The 21752-nt window shown below is 42.6% G+C and overlaps 1 protein-coding gene across 5 annotated transcripts in view; it reads right to left on the bottom strand.

The window, feature by feature from the left end:
- Positions 1–21752, bottom strand: part of PATJ (PATJ crumbs cell polarity complex component) — a 434245-nt gene that overhangs the window by 74785 nt on the left and 337708 nt on the right. For all 5 annotated transcript variants that reach the window (XM_033225088.1, XM_033225091.1, XM_033225090.1 and 2 more), the window contains 2 exons: positions 12766–12883; positions 7146–7279 (listed from right to left, as the gene is read on the bottom strand). In XM_033225088.1, coding sequence (XP_033080979.1) covers positions 7146–7279; positions 12766–12883 — 252 coding nt within the window. The remainder of the gene's footprint in view (positions 1–7145; positions 7280–12765; positions 12884–21752) is intronic.

The following is a 21752-nucleotide window of genomic DNA, read 5'->3' as shown; positions in this document are numbered from 1 at the left end:
CTCCCAAAGAGCTGGGATTACGGGTGTGAGCCACCATGCCTGGCCAAATCACTTTTTTAAAGTTCGATGTTGAAAAACAAATACGCAATTGTCTAGAAACAAAGCCATATTTCACTGTGCGGGTAATATACCAAAGACACACAGACAAAGAAAGTTAAGGATCTACTTTAATACAAATGTTTATAATTAATAATAACTGAACTCAGTTTACATAGGGACTGGGCAAAATTCTTTATATTCATTATCTTAATTCACATGACAATCTTAAGAGGTAGATTTTTGTTATCACCACAGTGGAACAAATGAAGAAGCAGATTTAACTTAGAAAAGCTGTCATTTGTCCAGGGTCCCACAGTAAAAGATCTAAGATTCTAATGCCAAAGAACCAGCATCATTACTCTGCTATGGTGTCTTTTAGGTTTGGTAGAATACCTTATGTATAGCCTGGGATCTCTGGCAATGGTATCAGGGAAGGAAAATGCATAGAAAGAGGGTCCTAGAGACCCCATTCTCATTCATAGCCTGGGATTCACAGCCTGGGATCTCGTTCATAGCCTGGGATCTCTGGCAATGGATCTCAGGGAAGGAAAATGCATAGAAAGAGGGTCCTAGAGACCCCATTCTCATTCTTTCTCCGCTTCATTTGTTCAATTCCAAAAACAGTTCAAGTCTACCAATAATCCAAGATAAAGGATTTAGTTCTTAAGTTTTTCTTCTCTATAATTCCCAAGCCTGATGATAACCCCAATGAATGAGTCTAGAGAGCTATCTTTTACTTCTAAGGATATTGCTGATAAAACCTCTAGTCAATAAGTATACATTTCTTTTTTTTTTTTTTTTTTTTTTTGAGACGGAGTCTTGCTCTGCCACCCAGGCTGGAGTGCAGTGGCCGGATCTCAGCTCACTGCAAGCTCCGCCTCCCGGGTTTATGCCATTCTCCTGCCTCAGCCTCCCGAGTAGCTGGGACTACAGGCGCCTGCCTCGTTGCCCGGCTAGTTTTTTGTATTTTTAAGTAGAGACAGGGTTTCACCGTATTAGCCAGGATGGTCTCGATCTCCTGACCTCGTGATCCGCCCGTCTTGGCCTCCCAAAGTGCTGGGATTACAGGCTTGAGCCACCGCGCCCGGCCAATAAGTATACATTTCTGAGAAGCGGACATTGAAGGACATCAGGGAGCAGTTTAAGGAATACGATGCAAACATCAGAAAAGGTAAGAGGCCTTGGTCTTTCATTTGACAGAGTAGGATGAGTTCTCTAAGCCGTAGGATTTCATGCAAATTCAACACTCTGACAAGATCGGGGGGTGGAGGGAGATAGAAGACAGGATGAAAGGATGGATTGATGGATAGAAGGAAATAAAAATTATGAATTAATATACTACCTCTGATATCCAATGTGCCTTATCTGGCTTCCTGGCTTATAAGAAACATAACAAATAGCTTATATTAATTAAATCTAGAAAGTGGGTGCCATGGCTCTACTGTTTTCTGGTTTCCAGAGGAAGCGCCTGTTTTAATAGTCATTAGTATGACTTTTCATTGGTTTATCTCCTATATTAGACCATAATCACTAAAAGTCAATAACAATGACTGAGGATGTGTGAGCTCTCTGAGGACAGGGTTATCTCACTCAATTTTGTATACTTAGCACTAAGCAAAGTGCAGCCCTTGAGCAAACATATGCAGCCTATCACAGAAGAGCCACATCCACCAAAGGCAAGCCTGGGAACAACATCACAAGATTAAAACAACAGGCAGAAGTCTGTCATTGAGGATTGGGTCCAGGTGTGCTTATAAACCTTCCCAAGAGGTTCACCCTCATCATTACCTCGGCATTTTAAAAGGTCGATTTAAACACAATGGGATGTTAAGTGAGATCTCCCTCTGTGATCTCAGAAACCATCTGTCTTGGCTTTAGAGAAACTATTTATAGCAGAGAGGACTGATGTGGTGTCAAGACCAGGTCGCAGAGACTTAATTCCTCTAAAGACAGCAAAAATATCTCTTGGACACACAACAAAGAAGACACAGAAATCTTAATTGGGAGGATTGGAGCAGATGTTAAGGGTCACCAGAACTCAGGATGTCCTCTTTCCCCATGCCAGAGCTGGAGTCAGGATGCATCACCTAACCACATGTGCAAAGGTTCTTCTGTACTGAGTCTCAATGTTTTCCACCATTTGCCTTTGATATGCTCTCATCTTTGCTAACTTTCTGCTAGCTGGATGCCATCCCAAGACCTGATTAGAAAATGTAACCTACAATATCAGTTAGGTTGCACATTCCATGTCAACATTTGGAAGGGAAAAAAAGGAAAAGTTAAAGATTTGCATTGTGGTAAATAATAGCTTTATTTGTTTTTTTTTTTTTTTTTTGAGACGGAGTCTCGCTCTGTAGCCCAGGCTGGAGTGCAGTGGCCGGATCTCAGCTCACTGCAAGCTCCGCCTCCGGGTTTACGCCATTCTCCTGCCTCAGGCTCCCAAGTAGCTGGGACTACAGGCGCCCGCCAACTCGCCGGCTAGTTTTTTTGTATTTTTTAGTAGAGACGGGGTTTCGCCGTGTTAGCTAGGTTGGTCTCGATCTCCTGACCTCGCAATCCACCCGTCTCGGCCTCCCAAAGTGCTGGGATTACAGGCTTGAGCCACCGCGCCCGGCCAGCTTTATTTGTTAAAGTGCTTTCTAACCCCTGCTGTTCAGCCTCACTGACATGACAGACAGGCCTATATATTTCTCCTGAGTCTAACTTATGGCTTTTGATGAGGTACCTGAGGTTAGGAAATAAAAGCTGTGTCCCATTCCTCATTTTTAAGTGGTGCTTATTCTTCCAAGGACAATGGGATTTACAGTCTCAAAAGGCAGAACTATATATTACGAACCTCAAGAAGCTCTAGATAGTTTTTTTTTTTTTTTTTGGCTGCCTCATGGTGGCAGGGAAAGGAGAGTACAGTATTTAGCAAACAGCCTCACATCCAGGTTGTAGGAAGTGATGGAATTCAATGGAAACCCTCAAGCTATCAGGCAGCCGCACAAACGAAGGCAATATTGAAGACCCAAGAGCAGCACAGACACATCTTGTTCATGTATGCCAACCAATCCAGGTAAAACAAAGTCAGATTAACAGCAGCAAAAGCAAAACCACAACTCATTCAGCTAGGCTGGATGTGCTGATCAAACTCTTCCGATTTACTATAGGAAATCTATTCCCATATAAAAAGCAATGTAAAGACTTATATTTACAAAAATAATCAGAAGGTTAATTTTCTGTTATGAGGGAATTCACTACAGAATTTAAACTGTAATTTCCCAGGATTATTGTTTTTAATATTCAGGAACACCTCTTCGGGAAAGTGTGGAAACAGGCCTTGGGAAGGAGCCATCACCCAATGTTCAGGGTCAACCAGTAGTTTCTGAATACTAGGGGTTTTGGTTTGATGAATATATATATATATACATATATTCCACTGTTTATAAGATGTCTGATCCTCACCATAACTCAACAAGTCAGGAATATTAAGGTCATTTTGCATACGTGAAAACAGAGAGTTGGAGAAGGTATGTGCCATGGGCAGTTGCTCACTGTGTGCTAAGCATCCTATGAAGGTCATCTCTTTGATCATCCTAGTAAGTCTACAAGGTATTATTATCTTGGTAAATACAGCACGGAATAGACTGAGAGGTTAAGACATCTGCCCCAGCTAGTAAATGGTAGAGAGGGAATATGACTGAGAGCTAAAAGAGAGGAATGGTCAGCATCACCTCTGAGTTTGGCTGAGAACGGATCATGAAACCCAGGGAAGACTTCATGGAGAGGAGTGGCTTAGAGGAGGTAGAGAAGCTTGATGGGAGCGGGAGGAGGCCAGAAGACAGCAAAATCAGGGAGGCAGGGCACAGTCCGAGATGCTGGAGTGCACATGTAGGTTTGGGGAACGATGGTCTGGTCTGGTCCTATGTTGATGATATGTGAGAGCTTCTACATAAAGTGGGAGCTAGCTGGGTGGCTGGTGCTAGTCAAAGTGTTTCTGTGAACTGCTCAGAGACCAGATGACATAAAATTACAAAGAATTATTAAAAATACTAATAGAAGATACAGCACAGAGCAAATTCCTGTATGTATGAAGCCACACAGCAGCTCCTGCTTGCAAAGGCAAGAGGAGAATTCAAGGACATTTCAAATTATCATGAACTCCAGAGAAAAATTTTGCCAGTACTTTTATCAAGCTGAAGGAGACAAAATTCTTTCTGGTTCAGGTGAGGTGGTTCACTAGCAGGGTGGGGGTCAAAGCCAGGATTTTCTAGACTCGGTCCAAAGGTAGGAAAGGGAAGGACCATGACCAGCAAACATGTAAAAGGCATTAATGATCGGGACAGGAGGCAGAGAAATTCTAGGCAGACAGGGGCAGATCCCCGGCAAAACCCCACCTTTGAGCCTAGAAGCCTGAAACCCTTGGTCCAAAGTGATAACATCGATCCCTGTTTGTGTGCTCTCTCCTGATTGGTTCTTTCTGAATAATATCTTTTTACCAATCGAATGTTGCCTTTCCCAAAACTACCTACGGCCCGCCCAGCCCCACATCCTGTGCCTACAAAGACCTCAGAGACTCACTTGGTAGAGGAGAGAAGTGGCTTGACTGAGGAGAAGCAACTTCACTTTAGGGGGACGGCTGGGCTTTGGAGGAGAGACGGCTTAACTTTAGAGAACAGCCGGCTGGACTTTAGGGAAGACTGGCTGTGCCGTCCCCTCTCCAGCTCCCCTCTCCACTGACAGCCACTTCCATTGCTACATAAAATTCTTCTTCTCCACCATCCTTCAAGTGTCTGTGCAACCTAATTCTTCTCGGACGCCGGACAAGAGCTTGGGACTCACCCAGTGTGGGTACCCAAAAAAGGCTCTCACGCTGGCCCTTTGCCCTTGCTGGTGGGGAGCAGCTGCCCCATACAACAGGCAAGGGGCCCACTGAACTGATAACGCACCGCTGTCCAGGTACGGCGGAGCTGAGCATTGTAACATACTCTCTGGGGCTTCAGGGGTCACAGGCACCCCCACCTGGTCTGGCCGAGGGAACCCCACAGAGCCTGCTCCTTCCAGCGCCCAAAGTGGCCAGCTGGGGCCTGCACTTGCTCTCTCATGCGCTCCCGCTCCCTCCCACAACAGGCTGAGTGCGGCGGTCCAAGTAAATGGAGTACCCCTGTGGCAAGTCTGATAAAGGGGTCAAGAGAAAACCCCTGCATCATCAAGACCCTAGTTTCAATCGCCTATGCTGTTCTCGAGTTTCCTAGTGCTTTAGGGGACTAATATTTATTACACAAAAGTAGAAGAGGATCTCCCCACCCCCGACAGTACCACCACAGAAATGTTATATTACTGCCCAATGTGGAAAAAAATAGTTTTATAGACCTTGATATATTTGTGTTATCTGGCATGTACAATTTATTGTTTACTAAATAAAATGGGCAAAAGAAATACCAAAATATTCATTTAAAACATATTCATTAACAAGAGTGATTGTCTCTAGGGAGAGGCCCTGGTGTGTTACGAAGGATTGGTAGTGAAGGGCAGAGCTAGGGCAAAAAGGTAGGGGGGAGATTTATTTTTTACTTTTTTCCTTTTATGGCAACTTAACTTTGTATAAGATGCAGGTATTAAATACACACACAATTTTCCTTTTGTGTCAATTTAACTTTGTATAATATGCAGGTATTAAACACACACACACTGACACACATGCATTGATGAATCACGTCTTGAGTAAGTCAAAACCCAGGAAAAGTTTTCATTTTAATCGCGCTACTGAGTAGTGATAAACAAAAGGTACTGAATAATGAAAAATTATCCTGGCTAGGCATAGTGGCTCATGCCTATCATTGCAGCATTCTGGGAAGCTAAGGTAGGAGGATCGCTTGAGCCTAGGAGTTCAAAACCAGCTTGGGCAGCATAGCAAGACCCCATCTCTATTTATTAAAAAAAATAAAATAAAATAAAAAATCAATCATGCCAGGAAACAGTAACATTCTAGACCAACTTCTAAAAAAAAAAATCATGAGTAGATATGAAAATGGTCAGTGTCAAATGAATCCTAAATTGCTGGGCTGGAATAATTCATGTATACTTTTTTTTTTTTTTTTTTTAACAGAGACAGGGCCTTGCTGTGTTGCTCAGGCTGGAGTACAGTGGCATGATCCTAGCTCACTGCAGCCTGAAACACCTGGGCTCAAGTGATCCTCCTTCCTCAGCCTCTTGAGTAGCTGGAAATACAGGTGTGTGCCACCACGCCCTGCTAATTTAAAAAAACGTTATCTGTAGAGATGAGGTCTTGCCATGTTGCCCAGGCTGTCTCAAACTCCTGGCCTCAAGCTATCCACCTGCCTTCGTTACCATGCCGGCCTGATGTATACTTTTCATCTACCATTCCATTAAATAATGATGACGAGAATAACAATCGTTCCTACTTACTGAACATTTACTATGTGCGAGGCATCCCCTTAAATACAGGTGCATGCCACTTCACTCAGCTAATTTGTGTGTGTGTGTGTGAGAGAGATGGAATCTTGCTCTGTTGCCCAGGCTGGAGTGCAGTAGCATGATCTCAGCTCACTGCAGCCTCCACTTCCTGGGTTCAAGTGATTCTCCTGCCTCAGACTCCAGAATGGCTGGGACTATAGGTGTGTGCCACCATGCCCGGCTAATTTTTGTATTTTTAGTAGAGACAGGGTTTCACCATGTTGGCCAAGCTGGTCTTGAACTCCTTACCTCAAGTAATCTGCCTGCCTCAGCCTCCCAAAGTGCTAGGATTACAGGCGTGAGTCACGGTACTCGGCCCACCCAGATAATTTTTGTACTTTTTGTAGAGATGGGGTTTCGTCATGTTGCCCAGGCTGGTCTCGAACACCTGGGTTTAAGCGATCCATTTGCCTTGGCCTCCCAAAGTGCTAGGATTACAAGTGTGAGCCACTGCGCCCAGCACTGATGAAAATTAAACACTGAGAAAAACTTGAAAACTAGCTAGACTATGGATGCACATCTACTTATAATCACGTTTTCTCCTCATACTATGAAAAAGGCAAGTCTTGCAGAGTCATGGTACAGGGTCAAAATTAACCTCAACAACTAGTTCTGTGACTGGATACATTTTACTTCTAGAAACTTACCAAGGGTGTGTCTTTTCCTCCCACAATGCTGAGACCAAGCCCTGAACGTCCCTTGGATATTTCTATAATCATTTCCTGTCCAGGGACAATGGGGCATGTTGCGGGGTCCACTGACAGAGGAGCCTGGAAACCACCTGGAAAAGAATTGAACACAGCATGACGGGCAAGTAAGAGTTGCAGCTCAGCCTGCACGTTCCATCACGTGGGGAGTGTGGGGCTTGCACGTGACAAACACCATGAAGCAAAAAGCTGGGTCATTCCTGCCTATTCAGCCAGGGATGACACTGCTGAGATTAAAATGATAACTCCCACCCCTCAACCCATCAATTTTACTTGAAAGTTTTAAATCTTATTTTGTTCATTTATATTTTTGAGACAGAGTCTTACTGTGTCGCCCAAGCTGGAATGCAGTGGTGCAATCTCAGCTCACTGCAACCTCCACCTCCTTCCTGGGTTCAAGCGATTCTCCTGCCTCAGCCTCCCAAGTAGCTGGGATTACAGGCACATGCCCCCATGCCTGGCTAATTTTTTGTATTTTTAGTAGGGACAAGGTTTCGCCATGTTGGCCAGGCTGGTCTTGAACTCCGGGCCTCAGGTGATCCGCCCGCCTTGGCCTCCCAAAGTGCTAGGACTATAGGTGTGAGCCACTGCGCCTGGCTAAAAGTTTTAAAATCTAAAAATACATCATGAAAATCTGTATGGAAAAATTACAATGATTAAATGATTAGGTTCATGAAGGCCTATGTTACAATGAGAATAAAGGCTGGTATAACAGGAGATTCTGAGCTATAGAATACTAATTAAGAAACCGTGCCTAAATACTTTCAATTAGAGCATATCAGATGAATTAAATTATTAAGATGTATAAAGGATATAATTGATAAAGTATGAAATACCTGAAAATAACAATTACCTAAAATTTATCCCCAAATATATTACATAGTAAGGCAAAATGTATTATAAACACAGGACTCAAAAATTACTTGTGGGGTTCATAGAGGAAAAGTTTATTTAAAAGTTATTGCTTTTTTACAAAGTTTTATTTTTAAAAACAATTGTTTTAGGTTGGGTTTTTCCAAAGAGTGAGGGAAAAAATGGTTATAGGCTAAGAAAAAAATGTTTAATAACACCTGTTTAGCCGGGCGCGGTGGCTCAAGCCTGTAATCCCAGCACTTGGGAGGCCGAGACGGGTGGATCACGAGGTCAGAGATCGAGACCATCCTGGCTAACACGGTGAAACCCCGTCTCTACTAAAAATACAAAAACTAGCTGGGCGAGGTGGCGGGCGCCTGTAGTCCCAGCTACTCGGGAGGCTGAGGCAGGAGAATGGCGTAAACCCGGGAGGCGGAGCTTGCAGTGAGCTGAGATCCGGCCACTGCACTCCAGTCCGGGAGACAGAGCGAGACTCCGCCTCAAAAAAAAAAAAAAAAAAAAAAAAAAAAAAAAAAACACCTGTTTATCCAGCATAAAATCTACTTACATGCATTTTCCAGATAACTGAACCTAACCTATTAAAAACTCAAAACAGGCCGGCGCGGTGGCTCAAGCCTGTAATCCCAGCACTTTGGGAGGCCGAGTCGGGTGGATCACGAGGTCAGGAGATCGAGACCATCCTGGCTAACACGGTGAAACCCCGTCTCTACTAAAAATACAAAAACTAGCTGGGCGAGTGGTGGGCGCCTGTAGTCCCAGCTGCTCGGGAGGCTGAGGCAGGAGAATGGCGTGAACCGGGAGGCGGAGCTTGCAGTGAGCCGAGATCCGGCCACAGCACTCCAGCCTGGGCGACAGAGCGAGACTCCGTCTCAAAAAAAAAAAAAAAAAAAAAAAAAAAAAAAACTCAAAACATTCGGCCAGGTGTGGTGGCTCATACCTGTAATCTCAGCACTTTGGGAGGCTGAGGTGGGAGGATCACCTGAGGTCAGGAGTTCAAGCACAGCCTGGTCAACATAGTGAAACTTCGTCTCTACTAAAAATACAAAAAATAGCTGGGTGTGGTGGCTCATGCCTGTGATCCCAGCTACTCAGGAGACTGAGGCAGGAGAATCGCTTGAGCCCGGAAGGCAGAGGTTGCAGTGAGCTGAGACAGTGCCACTGCCTTCTAGCCTGGCCAAGAAGAGTGAAACTCTGTCTCAAAACGACAACAACAACAACAAAACCTCAAAACATTCAAAATGTTGAAGAGTTTCAAGAGATGCTCATACAAATCATAATCTCCAGAGAATGTCATATTTTCTGATCACTGAGTTTGATCACCATGAGTATTGTTTCCTACGTTATGATACTATTCAGGCAAGGGCTGATGAGAGAGGGCCCCATCTGCTGGTCAGCTGCAGCTAATGCACAGAGCTGAGATGAGATCCCAATGCTCATCAAACCTATGTAAAAGCAGGGGTCAGCGGACTATAGCCCATGGATCAAGAATGGCTTTTACACTTTCAAAAGCTTGAAAAAAGATCAAAAGCAAAATAATGTCTCAAGGCATGTGAAAATGATATGAGTCTAAATCTCAGTGTCTGTAAATAAAGTCGTATTGGAACACAAACCCACTAATTCATTTATGCCTAGCCTATGGCTGTTAGCATACTACAATGGCAGGGGTGAGTAACTGCAACAGGTTGTGTGGTCCATAAGCCTAAAATATTTACTATCTACTTCTTTATAGAAAAAGCTTGTCAATCACTGGTATAAAACAAAAACAGGCTGTAGGTAAGCCTGTGGGGGTTCTGCTCTAACTAAGTGATAATCATGGTCTTTGGGATGAAAAGGTTTTGGAGTGGCAGAGAGCCACAGTTGAGTTCCTAAGCAGGAAGTTAACAGGAGGGTGAAAGTGGAGCTCACTTCTCATCAGAAAGATGTTATTTTTCTATTAAAGAGGCTGTTAGAGAAACTAAATGAACAGTGTGTGTGAGGTGCCCAGCCCAGAGTCTGGCACATTGTGGATATTCACATATCTGCTGTTCCTGTCCATATGGGATTGATCAATCCAAAGGCCTCCTGGTTAACAGCAAGAAATTCAGTGACACAACCATAAAAAGTGCCATATTTAGAAGTAGCCTATGGTGGCTAGCACACTACAATTGCAGGGGTGAGAAACTACAACAGAGGCTGTGTGGACCACATCCTAAAATATTTACTATCGACTTCTTTACAGAAAAAGCTTGCCAATAAAACAAAAAGAAACAGGCTCTAGGTAAGATAGAGGCAAGGCAGAATATTAAATTGTAAACCAAATTTGTCTCTAAATCTTTTTGCAGCATATATATTTTATACTACATTTCCCATTAATGTACAATAAAAACGACATATGATAGTGGCACACTTTCATGGGTGCTTTAAAAAGTTTATATGGCTTTTAGGCCAGGTGTGGTGGCTCACGCCTGTAATTGCAGCATTTTGGGAGGCTGAGGTGGGCAGATCACCTGAGGTCAGGAGTTCGATATCAGCCTGACCAACATGGTGAAACCCCGTCTCTACTAAAAATACAAAATTAGCCAGGCATGGTGGCTCACGCCTGTAATCTCAACTACTAGGAGGGCTAAGGCAGGAGAACCACTTGAACCCGGGAGGCGGAGGTTGCAGTGAGCCGAGATCACACCACTGCACTCCAGCCCGGGCAACAAGAGCAAAACTCCGTCTCAAATAAATAAATAGATAAATAAATAAAAAGCTTATACTGCTTTTGTAAATGACTAGCATAGTCTCCTCAGCAAGAAGAGAGAAAAAATACCTGGTGAGACATCCTGGAGATGGAATTTCTTTTCCCTCCTCCACGTCTGCCTCACCCTAGCCAGTCCTGAGTCAGTCTTTTTTTTTTTACTTCTCTCATGGAATCCAGCCCCAAACCTGGCTCATACCAAGTCCTCAATAAATGCGTGGTAAGTAGATGAGTAAATGAATAAAATTTCTATAGATTCAACTGTAGGATGATGAACTTCATTTATTTATTTATTTATTTAACCATGAGAATGAAAACCAGGAAGGATGCTGAATTTCTGTCATCTGAGTATAAATAAGTGATATATATTACCAAAACTCAGCTCGTCTACCTCCATGGTCAGCATGCATTGTTGGTAAAGTGCCAAGTGTACATATTTAGGGCATTATAGGCCAGACTGTCTCTGTTGCGACCACTTAACGCCATCATTATAGTGTGAAAAAACCCACTGACAATACAGAAATAAATAAGTGAGTGTCTATAAACCTGTATTTAGGAAAATGAAATATGAATTTCATAGAATTTTTGATAAAATGTTCTTTGGTGTTTTTTCAACCTTTAAAAAGTGAAAACCTTTTTTAGCCTGTAGACCATACACAGCTAGCTGGTAGGCCAGAATTTGACCCATGCGCCATAGTTTTCTGACCACATGTATCAAGTGTTTTAGTACAACTACAGTGCTTTAAAATGGTACCTGCCAGATGAACTTTATGAAGTTAATATTTATGAAAAAATATATAAAAGACAAATACCACAAAGATTTCAGGACTGCTAAATTAATGTAGGGTTATGCTTTGCCATAGGTGAGTACTGTCTTTTAAAGGGTTTTTTACTGATGTATACTGCACAAAAACAAAGTAGGGCTGGGCACGGTGGCTCACGTCTGTAATCCCAGCACTTTGGGAGCCTGAGGCAGGCAGATCACTTGAGGACAAGAGTTTGAGACCAGCCTGGCCAACATGGTGAAACCCTGTCTCTACTAAAAATACAAAAATTAGTCGGGCATGGTGGTGGGCACCTGTAATCTCAGCTACTCAGGAGGCCAAGGCAGGAGAATCACTTGAACCCGGGAGGCAGAGGTTGCAGTGAGCTGAGATCACCCTCCTGCATCCCAGCCTGGGTGACAGAGTGAGACTCTGTCTAAAAAAAAAAAAAAAGCAAAGTAGAAATATTATTCATTATAAAGTTCTATTTTCAACCCCCACTCAACATAATTCAAGCCAGGAATTTAAAGAGAGAATGTGAATACCAATTTGGTTAAGCATTGAAAATCAACATTCTTCAAACAGCTTATAGCAACATTTGCAGGACTAAAAATTGGGTTTGATAGGATTTTTAAAGAGATATTACTCAAGACCTAAATATGATCCTTTGTAGAGATCACAGAAGAATAATACAGAAGCCTCAGATTCAAATAACATTTACCAAGGTCCTTTTCTTTTCTTTTTTTTGAGACAGAATCTTACTCTGTCACTCCTGGCTGGAGTGCAGTGGTGCGATCTCAGTTTACTGCAACTTGTGCCTCCTGGGTTCAAGCGATTCTCCTGCCTCAGCTTCCTGAGTAGCTGGGATTATAGGCATGCGCCACCATGCCCGGCTAATTTTTCGTATTTTTAGTGGAGATAGGGTTTCACCATGTTGGCCAGGCTGGTCTTGAACTCCTGACCTATTGAGGTCCTTTTCTGTTCTCGTGCTTTTATATTCAAAAAGCAATAGGCAATAGCGACGGCAGAGAGGAGGAAAATGGTGTAGGAAATGAAGTGGCCTATCCCAGCCCCAAAGCTAAGGAAGCAGAGGAAGCATCCAAAGTTAGGCTTCCGCCTCCTGGTCCAGTTCTCTTTTTAGGACATTATGATCCCTCTCTAAGGCTTAATGAGCCAGATCTGCTCAGGGAAAGAATCATACCATAGCGTGTGAAGTCTGCGTCTGTTGAATGGTATGATGAATCTGGTGCTAACGGTATCTCTTGTGAACTGAAGGAGACTTTTGTTGGATATTTTTGCTGTTTCATCTGGCTGACAGCCTACAAAAGAAAGGAAAATTAGATGAATATCAAAAAACAGAAAGGTAACAATAAAATACCTTCAAACTGGTGTATTGTTGCCAAAACAATGGTGCACTCCAATGATGTTTTCTGAGAATATAAGGTTGGAGGGTGGCAAGAAGTTAGGATAATTTATGCACATTCCTCATGCTTCCCTATTTAGCTTTACAACTAAAATGCTTTGATGAAGGGCAGATCAAGGAAGGAAGGAAAGATAAAAGCTGAAGATACTCTGTCGGTGTGATCTGCACATGAAGCTGGGGGTGGGAGGCAAAACAAAAATTATTTTGCAATTTCTACTCATTCTGATGAAATCCGCAAGAAGCCCCTTTATCTATGGACTTTGAAGTGACTTATCTGTCTTGTGTACATTGAAAAGCAATCTACGCTGGGGATGTTTAGAGCATCAACATTCTCCATTTCTTCTCGACACACTAGAGTCAAAGACGCATTTGGTAGGTTAATTAAGCAAAATGAGGGGCAGACAAAGAAAACCAACATCTACTGAAAGCCTAGTAAATGCCAGTTACATCAGTGACATTTAATTCACATAAAGGAACTGTGCTTTATTCACCTATGATACCCAGTGCCTGGAACACAGTAGGGACTCAATAAAGTGCTTGATGAATGAATGAACAAGTGAATGAGTGAAGAAAGAAAAGCAAAACTGAAGACATGAGAAACTCAGGGTAGAAAGTGAACTTGTAATTCAGTGAAGGTATGGGGCCTTTACTGTGTGAGTTTGGGAAAAATTAACTTGTAATTCTGGATTTTTGCTGACAGTACCTCCAATGAATATTAATATTAAAAAGCTAAGAGGCCAGGCACGGTGGCTCATGCCTGTAAATCCAGCACTTTGAGAGGCTGAGGCGGGCGGATCACCTGACGTCAGGAGTTCGAGACCAGCCTGGCTAACATGGTGAAACCCCATCTCTACTAAAAAAAATACAAAAATTAGCCAGGCATGGTGGCTTATGCCTGTAATTCCAGCTACTCCGGAGGCTGAGGCAGGAAAATTGCTTGAACCCAGGAGACAGAGGTTACAGTGAGCCGAGACCGTGCCGTTGCACTCCAGCCTGGGCAACAAGAATGAAACTCTGTCTCCAAAAATACATACATACATACATACATACATTCATAAACTAAGAAAAACCAAAAGGACTCCTTGCTTATTTAACAGGCAGTTAAGAAATATGGGTAGTAACCTGACCCGCCTTCTGGATCTGCAGTTGGCTAGGGAACCCATTCCCAGCTGGAAGAGTCCGGTAGTCAGGCTGCCCCTGGAGTCTAGAAATAGGACCCAGGTAACTGCTCCAAAACTGTAACTGTAACTGTAACACCTCAAGATTCTGTCAGTGGAAAGCTGTGCCTCAATATAGGGCATTGTGCAGTGTGCAGTAACAACAAAACAATACCACCCATTGTGCATATGCACTGGGCTTTCTAGTTTCCAAAACACTTTCACATCCATAAATTCATTCAATCACATGAACAACCCTGACAGTTAAATATTACTTTTTTTCTTTTTGCAGAAAACCAAGCATAAATGTCAAGTGACATATTTGAAGTCACGCGGCTAATTAGAGAAAGAGGTAGAACTGAAAGTCAATAGTTGAAGAATGCTACAAACTTAAAGTGTTTATCAAACAGCTGATAGGAAATGATTCTATGGATGTTCTTTTGTTTTCTCCTGCAGTTTTTCTATTACTGTCTTCTTTTTTTTTTTTTTTTTGGACAGGGTCTCACTCTGGCACCCAGGCTGGAACAGTTGCGTGATCTCGGCTCACTGAAGCCTTGATCTTCCTGGGCTCAGGTGATTCTCCTACCTCAGCCTCCTGAGTACCTGGGATTACAGGTGTACACTACCACACCTGGCTAATTTTTTGTATTTTTTAGTAAAGATGGGGTTTTGCTATGTTGCTCAGGCTGGTCTTGAACTCCTAGACTCAAGCAATCTACCCACCTCAGCCTCTCAGAGTGCTGGGATTACAGGCATGAGCCACAGTGCCCAACCACTATCACCATCATTTAATACTGACTAAAAAAAGACTTATTCAGGCCGGGCGCGGTGGCTCCAGCCTGTAATCCCAGCACTTTGGGAGGCCGAGACGGGCGGATCACGAGGTCAGGAGATCGAGACCATCCTGGCTAACACGGTGAAACCCGTCTCTACTAAAAAAAATACAAAAATCTAGCCGGGCGAGTTGGCGGGCGCCTGTAGTCCCAGCTACGGGAGGCTGAGGCAGGAGAATGGCGTAAAACCGGGAGGCGGAGCTTGCAGTGAGCTGAGATCCGGCCACTGCACTCCAGCCCGGAGAGCGAGACTCCGTCTCAAAAAAAAAAAAAAAAAAAAAAAAAAAAAAAAAGACTTATTCAATTACACACTTACCAGTGATTTTAAAAGGAAGGAAGTAGAAAAGGACAAATAAGGGGTTACTATAAGAAGACTGAACATTAAGAGGACTTAGATATCCAATTATTCTAAGGACCACATTTACTAGCCTCATTGAAGGTAGTGTGCCAATAGGCTAAGTCCTGGTCAATGGGATGTAAACAGAAGTGAATGTATAATTTTTAGGTCATTCTCCTAAGGAGAAAGATCCTGCCTTCCCTCCCCTTCCCACTGCTTGGAATGCAGATGTGTTCGTAATAACTGAAGCAGCCCTCTTAAACCAAAGAATGGGTGCCACCATTTGAGGATGGTAGAGTAATCAAATAAGAATAGTATAGTAATCAGATAAGAGGTGCTCGGGTCTGTGACACTTTGGAGACACCATATCATCCCCCAACTGACCACACACAGATTCTTATGCTAAAGAGAACTTCTTGCAGTAATTGAGCTTGTATCTTAACTCACACAGTACTTATATCCAACTTACATTTTGTATCACCTCGAGAAAGAACATGTATTCCCAACAAAGCTGGGTGCAAGCTGCAGAGTTCTTTTATGAAAAATAATGCGACTTTAAAAACAGGAAAGCACTAGAGAGAGCAGTCTAGATTACCAAATTATGACTTTTCCATTGCACAAGATGATTGTTGCTTTTCTTTATATCCCAGTTTCATGTAGCATCTGGTGCATAATAGGTCCCTGATAGATATTCGTGGGATTGAATTCAATTTAACAATAAGGAAGCAGTCCATAGAATCCAAGTGAAATGTCCAAACATATATACATAGAGGCAGGCCTCCAGTTGTCAGTATGTATGGTGATGGATAAAGGAGTGTTCCCATGACTCATTCACTGGCACAAAACCAAACTACTATGTAAGAAAGATCAGAAAGAATGGATTTGCTGTTGTATGTTACTGTATTATAAGAACTGAGATGGACTTTATAGGTCATCCAACCTAACTAAACCTGTGGTTTTCAACTCTGTTTCATAATATGAACACCTACGGAGCTTTTAAACATTACAGATGCTAGGATCCCCATCACAGACAAAATAAATTAGCATCTAGGGGTGTGGAGCCCAGGCAAGTTATTTATTTATTTATTTTTTGATTGAGACTTACTGCTTAAGACTTAATCTTTTAAGAAACCCTGGCTTAATCCATGGTTTAACTTTAAACGATAAGTCTCAATTAAAAAAAAAAAAAAAACACTTGCCTGGGATCTACATCCCTAGATGCCAGTTTATTTGGTCTGGGATGAGGGTCTTAGCATTTGTGACTTTTTAAAAGCTCCCTAGGTGTTTCTATTATAAAACAGGATTAAGAACCACTGGTTTAGTTGTAAAACACCCTTGTAGCTGTATTAAAATTGTACTTGTCAGTGTTTTTCTAGAGAAAGGATTTACATTTCATCAGGGCCGCGTGATAGGAAAATAAAAATCACTACTCAAAAGAAGGTATATGTTGCTAAGTTTGCTATCACTAATTAGCTGTGTGACCAGAGACAAGTCACTTGACTGCCCCATCTATAAACGGGTGATACATCTGTATATTGCCAGGTTGTTGTAAAGATTAAAGGTAAATAAATAAACCCATCACTGTGCCAGAAATAATTTAGGCTCAATTAATAACAGCTATTAATGCTTTTATGTCCTTTTAGAACATATCAATACATGATCGGCCAGCTTCTGATTGAAAACCTTCAGGGATGGAAAATTCCACTTTCCTGAAGAAGCTATTCTATTTTGGAGCAGCTCAGAGGGTGGGAAGGTTCTGTATAATGAGCTGCCAGCCTCACGGCACATGATGCCCACTGACCTTGGGGCCATTTCTCTTTGGAAGCCACAGAAGGGCTTAAAATCACTTTCCCAAAGGAGAAAAATTTAGAAGTTTCTGTGCTCATTGTTCTGCAAGAAGAAGAATGTAAGATGTTATTTAGGATTCGCCCTAGCTCTAAAATTCTATGGTTGTAATATTTTAGAGGTGTTTGTTATGTGCTTGACGTAGGTGGCAGTATATAAAGTTTCGTTTGTTTGTTTGTTTGTTTCTGAGACGGGGTCTCGCTCTGTCACCCAGGCTGGAGTGCAGTGCTGTGATCTCAGCTCACTGCAACCTCCGCCTCCTGGGTTCAAGTCATTCTCCTGCCTCAGCCTCCTGAGTAGCTGGGATTACAGGCGGCTGCTACCATGCCTGGCTAATTTTGGTATTTTTAGTAGAGATGAGGTTTTGCCACGTTGGCCAGGCTGGTCTTGAACTCCTGACCTCAGGTGATCCACCTTCCTCAGCCTCCCAAAGTGCTGGGATTACAGGCATGAGCCACTGTGCCTGGCTGGGAGTATACAAAGTATTAACACCTTAATGGAATTTGCAAATACATTCAAGCAAAACCTGCTTTTAAATTAAAAAAATTATAATTGGCCAGATGCAGTAGCTCACACCTATAATCCCAACATTTTGGGAGGCTGAGGTGTGAGGACTGCTTGAGCTCAGGAGTTTGAGGGTACAGTGAGCTATGATTGCACTACTGTACTCCAGCCTGGGTGACAGAGTAAGACCCTGTCTCTTAAAAAAAAAAAAAACTGCCGGGCGCGGTGGCTCAAGCCTGTAATCCCAGCACTTTGGGAGGCCGAGACGGGCGGATCACGAGGTCAGGAGATCGAGACCATCCTGGCTAACACGGTGAAACCCCGTCTCTACTAAAAATACAAAAACTAGCCGGGCGACGTGGCGGGCGCCTGTAGTCCCAGCTACTTGGGAGGCTGAGGCAGGAGAATGGCGTAAACCCAAGAGGCGGAGCTTGCAGTGAGCTGAGATCCGGCCACTGCACTCCAGCCTGGGCGACAGAGCGAGACTCCGCCTCAAAAAAAAAAAAAAAAAAAAAAAAAAAAAAACTGCTTACAGGTTTTCAGTTGAACTGAATTTGGTTATTTTTAAGGTTCATTCTGTATCTATTTTTTTTACTTTGGGTTTTTAGCATATAATTTAAAAGAATTTTCAAAGGCATTTTCTTTGGCAATGTTTGAAATATGTATTTCCTGTAAGCTCTAGTAATCTATAGTTTCTTAAATATAAAAATAGCTAACATAGTAACAATGTATACTTTTAGACACATAAAAGCATAGATTAGTACATAGATATGAAAATCTGGACTTAAGAAAAGCAAGGAAAAAGCTCAACAGTAACAAAAGTATAAAAATTTGATAAAAGTTTATAGTTCTTTAAGAGAAATTAAATTCAAATGTAAGAAACACTAAAGTTATTTTATAGAAATTCTTCCATTTGTAATTTTTATTTCTAACATTGTATAAGACATGGTGCTCTCAGAAATATTTTTGGAGATAGAGTCTCATTATGTCGCTTAGGCTGGTCTGGAATTCCTGGGCTCAAGCAATCCTTCTGCCTCAGCTACCTGAGTAGCTGGGACTCCTCACAGGTATGTACTACTGCACCTGGTTAGACAGAATTTATTTAAGTGCAAGGGTGTTTTCAGGGATACCACTTATTTATTTATTTAAAGACAGCATCTTGCTCGGTCACCCAGGCTGGAGTGCAGTGGCGCAATCTTGGCTCACTACAACCTCTGCCTCCCAGGTTCAAGTGACTCTCATGCCTCATCTTCCTGAGTAGCTGGGACTACATGCATGCACCACATCTGGCTAATTTTTGTATTTTTGGAAGGGATTTTTGTATTTTTAGCAGACGTGCTATGTTGGCCAGTCTGGTGTGGAACTCCTGACCTCAAGCAATCTGTCTGCCTTGGCCTCCCAAAGTCCTGGGATTACAAGCATGAGCCACCATGCCCAGCCAGGGATGCTCTTTTAAACATCTGCTTATGGGGTTGGGACAGAGAGGTGAACACAGGATATTTGCATACAACTTGCACAGAATCAACGATACAGTTGTGGCTTGATTTCAGGTTGCATGACACTCCACAACCTCGGTCAAGTAATAAAAGATCTGATCTCATTGCAATCACCTCCTTTTCTTCTGGAACCCAGTCTATAACGCATGCTACTCCAGTAGAGCAAAACCTGAAGTACAAGTTGTGTACATTGTCAGGTGGGTATTCCAGTGCCTTCTGCTGATCTGCTACCATGCCCTGGCCAATCACCTGGGACATGTCTTCCCGAAATGTAAGACACAACTAATTAGCAGCACTGGAGGGCCCAACTGCACTTTCCAATTTCAGCAGTCAGTACATTTAATTGGGCTTCAGTCTACTACAAAAATGACCAAAACACTGGGCAAAAAAGTTTCATTCACCCACTGGACTGACTTAGAAATGAACGCAGCCTTGCCATTTCCAAATGTGTTTTCAGCCCTTTCAGATCTGTGAGGCCTTAGACCTATCAGATATCTTTTCTTTTTCTTTCTTTCTTTCTTTTCCTTTTTAAATAAAGACAGGGTCTTTTTAAGTTGCTGCTGGAGCGCAGTGGGCTCTTCACAGGCATGATCTCACTACTCACCAGCACAGGGCTTTTGACCTGCCCTTTTTAGGTATCTTGGTGGTCCCTCCTCCCAGGAGGTTACCATATCGATGCCGAACTTAGTGTGGACATCCAATTGGCAGAGCTTGTGATAGCCTCAAACTTCTGGGTTCAAGTGATCCTCCTGTCTCAGCCTCCTGGGTAGCTGGGACTACAGGAGCAACAACACACTCAGCCAGATATCCTTTGATGGTCATTCCAGCCAGAGTTTTTTCTTTTTCTGTCACACTAATATCCCTATAAAACTATCTGTTCAGGGCTCAAATCCTGAATTAGAGTTTTTTCCCCTTAAGACATTCAATTAGAATTAAAAAACAAACAAACAAACAAACAAAAAAAACAAAAAAACCCACGGCTATAGAAAATACTGTGGGATAAAGGTAAGTTAGCTCTAAACTCCATGGAGGAGTACAGAATCCAGACTTGGGAGAATCCAAACTGCCTAAACATGTGGAAAGCTGAAGCATAGCGAAAGGGCAGTTTATTAACTGAAACAAATAACACCACCAATAAATTGACCAGAATGTTCATGTCTGCCTCCCATTATATCCTATCTTTTTTTTAGTAGGCACATTTTCAGGGGAAATTATCATATGATGGTTCACTTTAAGGCATAAACTCCTGCAACTGGGCTTGGACAAAGCAGGGAACAGGAGAGACTGGTTTGGATAGGAGAAAGCATGGGTTTACTCTGTTTTCTTGGTAACATCTGAGAGACACCCAGCTTGGTGAGGTGTAGTACACAGAGAGCAGGTAGGTAAGCTGATCTGGAAGACAGGGATAACTTGTATAATGAATGGAATGCTAGGAGTTTGTGATCCTAGCTCTTCAACTTAAGAGTTCTGCAAACCTGGCCGGGCGCGGTGGCTCATGCCTGTAATCTCAGCACTTTGGGAGGCCAAGGGGGGCGGATCACCTAAGGTCAGGAGTTTGAGACCAGTCTGGCCAATACAGTAAAACCCTGTCTGTACTAAAAATACAAAAATTAGCTCGGTGTCTGTAATCCCAGCTACTCGGAAGTCTGTGACAAGAGAATCACTTGACCTGGGGAGGTGGAGGTTGCAGTGAGCTGAGATTGCGCCACTGCACTCCAGCCTGGGTGACAGAGCAAGATTCTGTCTCAAACAAACAAACAAACAAACAAAAGTGTTCTACAAACCTGAACAGGTTATTTGCCCTCTTCAAGCCTTGATTTCCCCACCCGTAAAATGGAAAAAAATAAAAGTAGCTATACTTTCAGGATGCTGAAAAGATTAAATGGAGTAATACATGAGCACCCTTAGCATCACACCTGGCAATTAATAATATTTACTAAAGATGCTAATGATGATAGTAAATGGAATTGGGCTATGGTTGCCCCATGTTCCTAAATGCATTATAGGGGACTAGTGCAGGGCCCAGAACAAGCATCCAGAAAGAACCACAGTGCTAAGAGTCTTAGAAGTGACCTAGAAAGGATACTTTTCTCCTGTAGGAAACGCTGGAGGCAATCTTTAGAGTAAATAGGACTAACTTACCTTTGTATCTCACAGTATTTTCTGTAACTGGTTTTTGTTTGTTTTTTTGCCTTTAATTGAATTTGACATCCCCTGCCTCAGGTTTCTTTCCTAGGCATGTTCACATAGCCTTTCTTCACCAGGCTCCCATTAGATGTATAATAATACAATAGATAATGATCAAGTTATGCCTAGCTGTTCATTATTATTAGATTCGGTTACAATCTCATCCTATGTCCTTAATTCCCCATTGGTTTACAACCTGAAAGATTTAACACCAGTAAGCACTATCCTGACACTGGAGCCTCGGTCCCCTGGATGACCACGCCTACACTTAGCTGCCTACTTTCTAACTGATTTTTTGGGGGCCAGACTTATCTCACTCATTCAGATTCTCTTTAATTTTCCCCTTCTAGGAGATAGATCCTAGGACTGCTCCCCTGCCCTTTATAAACTTTGCTCCTAAACAGAT

Source organism: Trachypithecus francoisi, unplaced genomic scaffold (genome assembly GCF_009764315.1).
Source record: "Trachypithecus francoisi isolate TF-2019V2 unplaced genomic scaffold, Tfra_2.0 Lachesis_group12, whole genome shotgun sequence".
Taxonomy (NCBI): domain Eukaryota; kingdom Metazoa; phylum Chordata; class Mammalia; order Primates; family Cercopithecidae; genus Trachypithecus; species Trachypithecus francoisi.
Note: the sequence above shows the minus strand (reverse complement) of the source record. Positions and strands in the feature narration are given on the sequence as shown.